The following is a 9,174-nucleotide window of genomic DNA, read 5'->3' as shown; positions in this document are numbered from 1 at the left end:
ACAACCCTAATGCAGGAGATGATGATCAACTTATAACAACATCCGATGGTGTTTCGACTTTAGATGGATAATAGTCAGAAACAGACATAGTTCCAAAAATGATGTGATGGATAAGGCCACTACTACTGGTTGTTAGGGATAGCTATAAATGTCCCTACAATTACAAAATTATCCACTACTTACTATTGTAACCCCCCTTTACTAGAGGTCTACTAACCCTCCTTGGTTGAGGTCCACGTGGGTGGAGAGGTCATCCTCAACACCTGGTGGTTAAACTTTTTGCAAAAAAGTGGAGGACTCAAACCCTTAGCAGCAATTGGGTCTGCCTCATCTGCACCTTCTCTACAAGTTTTGTTCAGTTCTGGTTCCTCCTCAAATGTTGTCTGTTGCTCTGCAAAATCTGCACTAGGGGCTAAGGCATGGCTTGGGGTAGTTTTGATTTCTGTAGCCTCATATTTGGCATCCTTGAAAGTGGTATGCTTTGCAAGCAACTGTGTTGGCTAACTCTGCTATGTTGTAGCTGGCTTCTTAGGCTCTGTTTTTAATTCAAATAATTCTGTGTCAATAGCCATTGGCATCTATCTCTATTTTGCACCATGTGTTGTAGCTCTTTAAATGTATTGATGGGAAACTCAATGTGTAATAAATTGTAAATGAAGTATTCAACTTCAGAGAACATAGCTCTACTAAACTTGTCCTTCTAGTGTGTTTGCCAAAATGGTTGTTCTCTTAGCATATATTATCACCATGTACGTGACCACTAACTATACAATAGAAAGTGTAGCATCTTTAACACAATTTGAAATTTCTTTAAAAATGAAATAAGACCAAGGATGTACATCTAAATCCCTTTAACATTGCTAGCATACTGCTTACATTGCCTTCCAGAAGCTCCTTCAAAGCTTTCTCCCCTTAACCCATGGCTTACCATAGTGGGTTCACTTGGTCTTAGCTTAATCCATTTCTTAATCCATTCCTTATAAGGCCCTTTTGAGACCCCAATTCTCCCCTAATGTTCCAGGATAGAGTTTCCCCCTCAGCAGGGGGGGGATGTGCTTCCCCAGTTGACTTTCCTCCTCTTAATAGGAGGAATTTTTCACAGGAGAGGGCTTTCTCCACTACCAAGTCAGGTAGGATCTTCCATCTGGCCTCCTCCTCTCACAGATGAGGATTGTCATCTGGAACGTTCAAGGCCTCGAGGGTGTACCTCACCGCCACCGTAGGTAGTTGATTTGTTAACCAACTTGATCCAGGTGTTACTGGGGGTGGTCCCATGGACATTCTGATGATTCAAGAACACACATTGGATGCCACGGATTGTTCCAAGTTGCGTAAGCTTCTTTCAGGCCACACTTTTTGGTCACCATCCTTGGGCACCAAGGGAGGTACTTGCATTTCTGTTTCTTCTTCTATACTCCCCTTGGTGATTGGACACGGGATCATAGTCCCTTCGAGAGCTTAGTGGATTATGCTTTTGATTGATGGGCATAAGGTTGTTCTCTTAAACCTTTATGCACCCAATTCTAGAGGGGATCGTGTTCTTTTTTGGAAGGAACTACAGCCAATCCACCACAAACTTATGTCAGTCCCCCACAAACTTATGGACATGACACGCTCAGCTCCACCAATTAAGAACTATTTGTTTCTATGAAATCCACATCGTTTCCTTGGAGAATTAACTACCAGAACGCAGAAATCCACCACTTCCGTAAGGTAGTCTGCAACACGTCTCCCATTAACGTGAACAACAGAGCTACCTTTGTTCCTCACTTGCATGCTGCAGGTTCCAAAATCCTCCGGCAACCCCTCACTAACAGGCAACGTATATGTATTGCCAAGGAGAAAATCGATTGATGTGTTGCAGTCATGGGCGTTTGGACTGCTAGTTCCTTCATCGCAAGATGGCTGTGCTCCAGCGGGGGATGAAGATAGATTTAGGGGGGTTTAGTTTGTCCGTAGTGGACGCGGCGGGCCCAACCATCGTCGAAGCTCCTTTCCGGCGCCGGACACAACAGGGAGTTTATAAACATATGTTTATAAACAAGACATTGATGTGCATAGCCGTGTGTGTGGTGCAGTGGTAAGAGCACTTGTGTGTCATTAGACGGGTCTCGGGTTCAATCTCAAGTCCATAAACTTTTGTTCATATGTGCACACACTCTGTTTTTCCAGCGACGGGAGAGAGGGGTCCAGGCCTCTTCAATGCCGTGGATACGACAAAGGGGACACCCCAATATTTATCCCCAGTAGCGGGTAGCAAGACTATTGTCAAAGAGGCGAGGAGAATAAATAGGAGGACCGGAGAGCTTGTCATGGTAAGGGTGGTAGGACTACTGCTGGAGACGAGAGCTGATGAGATTTATAGCACGATTGCTAGTGTAAACAGGAGCATGTATGCCAAAAGTTCAGCTCGGATAATATCAACAACGTCCATTGCTATCCCAAAAGCATTGACTCATGTTGAGGATGGCTTGCTCTCATTGAGCGAAAGGGGCGAGGTGTTGGATTAATAAACAATTTCTATTACTCCAAAACTTGGAAGACGGGGATTCCATTCACATTGAATTAGCTTGAAGAGTGGACTCTTTAGGAAGGCAGCATAGTCCCATGAAATTAAGATCAAACTTTATTTTTAGACTCTTTCATGTGTCGACCGTAGCTTTTGGACATGAGATCCTCTCTAGGTTGTCCTGTAATTTGCTTTCTCCCCAACCTCATAATATATATATCTCCTGTTTCGTGTCTCCCCCGGAAAAGAAAACGTTCATTTCAACAATAGTTTGTATTGTTGTCCACGATCTGAGGTATGATTGCTGAGCAAATGGCACAAGCTTAAGTGCGTCGGCTTGAGCGTGAGTTAAGAAGCCTGCGCTGCTTGAGTCCAAATTCGTCAAACACGAAGCGAGTGCACCGGTTTGAGCGTCAGTGCCGAAGCCACCGCTCCTCAATTTCCTATTAAAGTCAAATGTCGTGGCAAACATGAGCCACAGCTCTTCGGTATCCTGGCGAGCAGGCCACTCCCCTAGGCCGATCTCATCTGCGTTGGAAATTCAATGTGGGAGAGAAGCATTTCAGTTTGGAAATAAGAAATCATTTAGTTTCTCAGAACCATGAATCTTAGCTCAATGCAACAGATGGAACCATTGATGTGAGCCCTCTCTCCTTTCTCTTCTCCTTTCTTTCTCTTTCCTCTCTCTCTCTTCTTCTTCTTCTCTCTGAGCAAGCCCCCGCCCCCCCCCCTCTCTTCTTCTTCTTCTTCTCCTCTAGGCAAGTCCGCCCCGCCCCCTCTCTCTCTGCCACATGAATTCATCTTGTTGACTTTTGGAACATTTGCATTTACTACTCTTTGTACACTCTTTCCTTTTCATGTCTCCAATTATATGCTCTCTTAAGCATTTCACTCACCCGCAAGCAAGCCTAATGAATGATAGATATGTATCATTCACCTTGTTCTAGATACCTTCTTTGGCTCCCACTTGCCCCCGTCTTTCCCACACCACTACTTGGGGCATTTTATCCCTCCCTTTTGACTTTTGGATGGCCACGCCTACCCTCTTTCCTGTCTTAGTGGGCCAAAAAATTTGAGGATTTTTTTCCCCTTTGAAAAAATCAAAAATTTGAAAAAGTATTCCCCCCCTCCCCTCTCCTTCCCATACACCTCCCAAGAGTCCCCCTGAACTATCACCATCGACTCTCGACCTTCCTCTCACCCTCCGGCTCTTAGCCTCCTCCTCTCACCCTCCTCCTCTCAAGCTCTTTCTCCTCAAAACCTCTTCCTCCTCCCAACCTATTCCTTTCTGCAATGGTGAAGCACTCCCCTCTTTTAGACCAAAGCTATTAATTCAATCTTGCGTGGGTCGTATTTTGAAGAATGATAGTGATGTTTAGATTACTCAAGAGTTTATGCCTAGTCGTAGGTCACAATGCAACCATTTATAATACAAAAAGTAAAAGTAGTAAGCAAGAAATCACAACAAGCATTCCATCCACAAGAATCACCAGAAGGTCTCAAGCTATGTAGATATTACAACAATATCAAGATCTGTTGACATATAGAAATGGCAGAGTAGGTGCAGATTCAGAGACCACAGCAGAATAGTTTTTAGCAACAGATTCACAATCTATAAGCGCAACTCGCTAGCAAATATCATTATCTGACTCTCGTCCTCCTGTGAGTACACCTTAACGATCTTTCCATCATCTAGCACAAACAGTCCAAATCATAGTTACCAGGGAATGTCATTCCCCCTTCCTGGAATGTGGGAACATCATTCCAAACAAAGCCACATTCCTGGAATGTGCCACGCACCCCCCCCCCCCAAAAAAAAAAAACTCTCAAAAAAAATCTCCTCATCTATTAGGGATATTGGAAATTATCTTCTCCTATATAAGGGAAGCATTTATTATCCACGTACTAGAAGCATAGATTATGAAACATTTCAAATGTCTGCCTTTCAAGTTCTAAAACTGAAATGGAAAGTTCAAAGCTGTAAAAAGTTTATTTCATGCTCTAGTATAGTTTTAGGTCATATGATGATGTGTAGTATGATGTGTCATTATGATATGGCATTCTCGTTCCTGTTTCCACGTTCCTCGTTTCCAAAACATTCCCATTATGGCGAGGTTCCCAAAGCGTTCCCGCTCCATGGTAACTATGGTTCAAATAAGAGGGATGTAGTTGCAAAAGCATCCCCAATAGTCCCCACAAGTACAATTCACTTGCTAAAGACATGAACATCGCTTGCATCTCTGACAATAATACTTTGCTGCTGTACCTTTACTACAATTGTAGTAGCTGCTTTGACAGTCAAGACAAACCGCAATACTTTTTATGACAAATACGGGTGTCACCTTAGGTGTATTGAACAGCTGCTCCTAGAACCCCATCGTCTTGGAATGATCAGAAACACTGCAAATCTGGGACATTTCCTTTTGCCCACAGTTTGAGGGAAAGTTCGTCTACCTTTGCATATATATCCTTTCTTTGGGAATGTCTTGTTCCCCTGCCAAAAATATATGCAAAGCCAGTTTCAGTCCAACTCTGACCCCAACACTGACCCAGCTTCTTCCACTTTCAATCTCATTGCCTTTATCTTCTTCTCATCATCCTTCATGTGAGCATCAGCATAGATATTAGACATCAAAACATAAGCTGAAGCATTCTTTTGATCTAATCGCAGTGCATGTTCAAAGGCCTGTCTTCCAAGCTTTACCTTGCCCCACTTCCGACAAGCACTCAAAACAGTAAGCCACACCTCAATATTAGGCTCAAAAGGCATCTTCTCCACCATCGCTGCACCCTCCTCTACTTGACCTGCACGGCCAAGGAGATCAACCATGCAAGAGTAGTGCTCAATAGTTGGAGCAATGCCATAATCTTTGGTCATGGCCTCAAAGTACTTCTGGCCCATATCCAGCAGACCCACATGACTGCATACATTGAGAACACTAAGAAATGTGACCCCATTGGGCTTTATGCCACCTTCTCTCATCCTCTCAAGTATATGGAACACAATTCCACTATCTCCTAGTTGGACATATCCAGCAATTACTGCATTCCATGAAACTACATCTGGAGAAACTCCTTCGAGTTGCATTTGTTTGAAACAGTTCAGTGCTTCCTCGCCAAGCCCATGTTCGGCATATCCTGCAATTAGTGCAGTCCATGAGACTACATTTCGAGCTGGAAGCTTGTCAAATGCTTCCCGTGCTTTTGCAAATGAGCCACATTTGGCATACATATCAACCAAAGCACTGCCAACAGAAGAATCTATTTCCAAACCCATTCTGGCAATTTCAGCATGCATTTCTCGGCCCTTGTCTATGGCTCCTATGCTGCCACAAGCTTTCAGGCTGGAAACAAACGTAACAGAATCTGGAGATACATCCTCCAGCTGCATCTGTTTGAAACAATTCAGCGCTTCCTCACCAAGCCCATGTTCAGCATATCCTCCAATCAATGCAGTCCATGAAACTACGTTTCGAACTGGAAGCTTGTCAAACGCTTTCCTTGCTTTTGAAAGGGAACCACATTTGGCATACATGTCAACCAACGTGCTGACAACAAAGGAATCGCTTTCCAGCCCCTTTCTAGCAATCTCATCATGTATTTTTCTGCCCCTTTCTGCATCTTTCAGCCTGGCACAAGCCTTCAGTAGAGCCACAAACGTATACTTGCTAGGATGTACAGAATCCTGCTGCATTTTCTGATACAGTTTGAGGGCATGCTGTGATTCCCCACATTGAATATAGCCAGTTATGAGGGAAGTCCAGGAATGCTCATTTGGATCAATCAACCTGTTAAAAACCTGCTGAGCATCACATATGCTTCCACATTCCACTAACATCGGGACAAGACGATTCCCGAGTTTTCTATGAGCTTCCAGCCCATTTTTGTAAATATAGGCATGCAAGCGCTTGGCATACAGAGGATTTTTCTCTTTTCTGCACTTCTGCAAGATGTACAAAAATTTGTCAACTTGAGGCAGCCCAGGCGTCCGTTCCAAAGAAGCGAGTGCCTCCTCCAAGCTCAGCAGTTCTTGTAGGCTGACCTTGCGATTACTGCCACTCTCCAGCAGGCCAGGATCGTCAGCGATTAACTGTGCTTCAGATGCGCTCATTTGTACTCCAGACCTAACTCTGGCCTTGTAATTGCTGACTCTCTCCACGAATCCATGGTCTTCATCCTTTAACTGCTCCTTAGATGCGTTCACGTTCAATGCAAACGTGCTACTGGCCTTGTAACTACTAGCAGTCTCCATTACGCCATGGCCTTCAAACAGGGCCTGACCATTGGATGCTTTAGCCCCATGCATTTCGTTGCTTCCGGACTCCTTTTTCTCGCGCATATCTGCAATCCAACTTGGAGAGTACCAGCCGTCTATCCATAGCGACTCTTTCGTAATCTTATGCTTGAAATCACACTTACATTGCTGCCAATAAGACCCAGTATTTCTACAACTACAACTGGTGAAAATCATTCTGTGGATACGCTGGCCATAACCGGACCATGACAAGAATGAAATCCAATTGCAAATAACTGTAGCAGTAAAAACTTGCTCGTTTGCGAAACCCTTCTGTTCGTACTCTAGCTGCGAACCATGACAACAATGAAACTTGTGCTCAGTACCTGAATTGGAAATGACAATTGGGACAGAGACGAGTTCGAGGATCTAAGAGTGTTTACAGAGTAGAGCTCCCCGCGTCCGCATCTGGGTAAACTTTCCCGTCCATGATCCTTCGCTATGCCCACGATGTACAATTCTATAAACACACCCGGTAGAAACAATTAATTGAATTTTTTCGAAATCTCAAAAACACCATAAGCTTCTATTGGTCCTCGGATTATTTGGGGGAGTCAACCTACTCATATATTTTGAAATCTTGAAAACGCCTTCTCAGCCTCTCACGCTTGTAGACTCCTGTGGCTCTTTGACGGAGAGTGGGAATGGATTGTTGTAGGGAATCAAGAGAAGAGCCTCCCTTTTTTGGTTACAAGAAGTTTCAGATGAGTTGTAGAGGTTGGAGATCTTCCATGGGCCCTCATAGGAAGAATTGTCAGGTTTTTGCTGATTTGCAGAGGGTCTTCTGGCGAAGGCTTTGGGGATCCCGAAGAAATAGAAAGATCACTCTATTTTTTTGGCTTTCTATTCATGGAGGGATTGCAATGAACAGGTGGAGGTCTAGATTTAGGGCAAACCCCAATTGTCCTAGGTGCTCATCTGTTGCTGCTGCTGAGTCGATTCAACATTGTCTATGGGACTACAAGCATTTGAGAGCCATTTGGATGGGAATTGCCAAGGTCCTCAATACTTATGCTCCTTCTCGTTTCTTCATGACGTGGGGATCAGTGGCTTGGCTCTCCCTGTCAGGGCCTTGGATCTTCTTTAAGTGGCAAGATGCTTCTTGGGCCATATCGATTCAACGTCACCTAGTCGAGACTTGTTGCCTTGAGGATGTGCCTAACTCTTACTATAGACCAGTACATGCTGATGGGGATACCGCTTGGGAGATACTGGCTAGCATCACTGCCTGGCAGATCCGGAGGGCTAAATGCACAGAGGCCTTAGACGGATCTCAACAGGTCCATCCCTCGCACACCCTGGCTAGTATTTGGGTTGAGACTGTTCACACACTAACGGCCAGTTGGGCGAGCATGTAGGGTTCTTCCCCGGCAGCCTCAGCCACCAGCAGGAGGGTTATATTCCTTAGGGAATGGAGAGGTTTCCCCTTTTTCTTAGAGTCTACAGTAGGGTTGAGGTTGCACTTTTAGCCTCAACCTTGGTTTCTTTCCAGATCATTTTGAGTTTTCTTTTTCCTATTTTAGGGGGGTCTTCTCATGTCCAGCATGATATATTTTCGCTTTAAGTTTGCTCACGCGGGTATTTTTCATACTTAGTAGAAGTCTTTTTCATGGGGGTAAAAGTCCATTTCTTTATTTGCAAGTAGCTCCAGTAGGCAAACGCCCTATTATTTGAGCTATTGCTACTCATTTCTTTTTTTTATGTCTTTGACTTTGGGAGAACTAGTAGGGGACCCGCACATTACTGACACAATTGATCTCCTCGGAAAAGCCCTCTATATCACTAGGAAAAAACCACCTGAGTAGATGATATCAAAGAGGGGAGTGATTCCTATAGATAGGGTCAATGGCACAACATATAGAAGCGCTTGCTCCAATTGTGCATCAAGATTCACAGGTTCTTGAAACCTCAATAGAGAGCAAAATTTCAGCAAATATGGGACGCAATAGAGTTGGAGTGATTTCAGGTCTAATGTCGATTCGAGGATAGGGAAGGCATTCACATGAGGTATCCTTAGGGTCGTTTATGTGGGGCCTATGAGGGATAGAAGCCCTAGCAGCAACTATTGCTCTAGTTCCTCTGTCTCTTCAATCTTCTTTGTTGTGTTCCATGGGAGCAGAGACCCAATCCAAGCTAATGGAATTTAGAAGAAGGGCTAAGAGAAGATGCATGGTTGTGATGGGAGGGAAGCCATGGATACCAATGAGAGAGCTACCTCTCCCCAGAACGTTTGCTTCAATTGTGCCACTTCTTTGATTTTCTAAAACCAAACTTTGGAAGGCAACATGTGTAGATGGAGCGAGCCTCAAGTTCTACAGAGAGAAAAACATCAATTATATATAGTATGGATGAGGATTAGTATGCCTTGACC

General features: G+C 44.2%; 1 protein-coding gene across 2 annotated transcripts; it reads right to left on the bottom strand.

Annotated features, from left to right (window-relative positions):
- Positions 1–4,475: 4,475 nt before the first annotated feature.
- On the bottom strand, positions 4,476–7,435 carry LOC147891870 (pentatricopeptide repeat-containing protein At2g33680-like). Of its 2 annotated transcripts, XM_087389027.1 has the most exons (3): positions 7,187–7,435; positions 6,965–7,091; positions 4,476–6,839 (listed from the first exon to the last, which is right to left on the bottom strand). In XM_087389027.1, the coding sequence occupies exon 3, from the start codon at positions 6,813–6,815 to the stop codon at positions 5,031–5,033; it is 1,785 nt and encodes a 594-aa protein (XP_087245153.1). In that variant the 5' UTR covers positions 6,816–6,839; positions 6,965–7,091; positions 7,187–7,435; the 3' UTR covers positions 4,476–5,030. The 2 variants fall into 2 exon arrangements, with proteins under 2 accessions (XP_087245153.1, XP_087245152.1); XM_087389026.1 differs by having other exon boundaries at positions 4,476–7,091.
- Between the last annotated feature and the right edge of the window lie 1,739 nt (positions 7,436–9,174).

The sequence above is a fragment of the Dipteris shenzhenensis genome, chromosome 17, assembly GCF_047967505.1.
Source record: "Dipteris shenzhenensis isolate YYH24624 ecotype China chromosome 17, Dip_SZ_1.0, whole genome shotgun sequence".
NCBI lineage: Eukaryota > Viridiplantae > Streptophyta > Polypodiopsida > Gleicheniales > Dipteridaceae > Dipteris > Dipteris shenzhenensis.
Note: the sequence above shows the minus strand (reverse complement) of the source record. Positions and strands in the feature narration are given on the sequence as shown.

What these genes read in the sequence shown, in the direction of transcription:
- LOC147891870 (XM_087389026.1), bottom strand. Translation starts at nt 6,980, where the DNA reads ATGATTTTCACCAGTTGTAGTTGTAGAAATACTGGGTCTTATTGGCAG.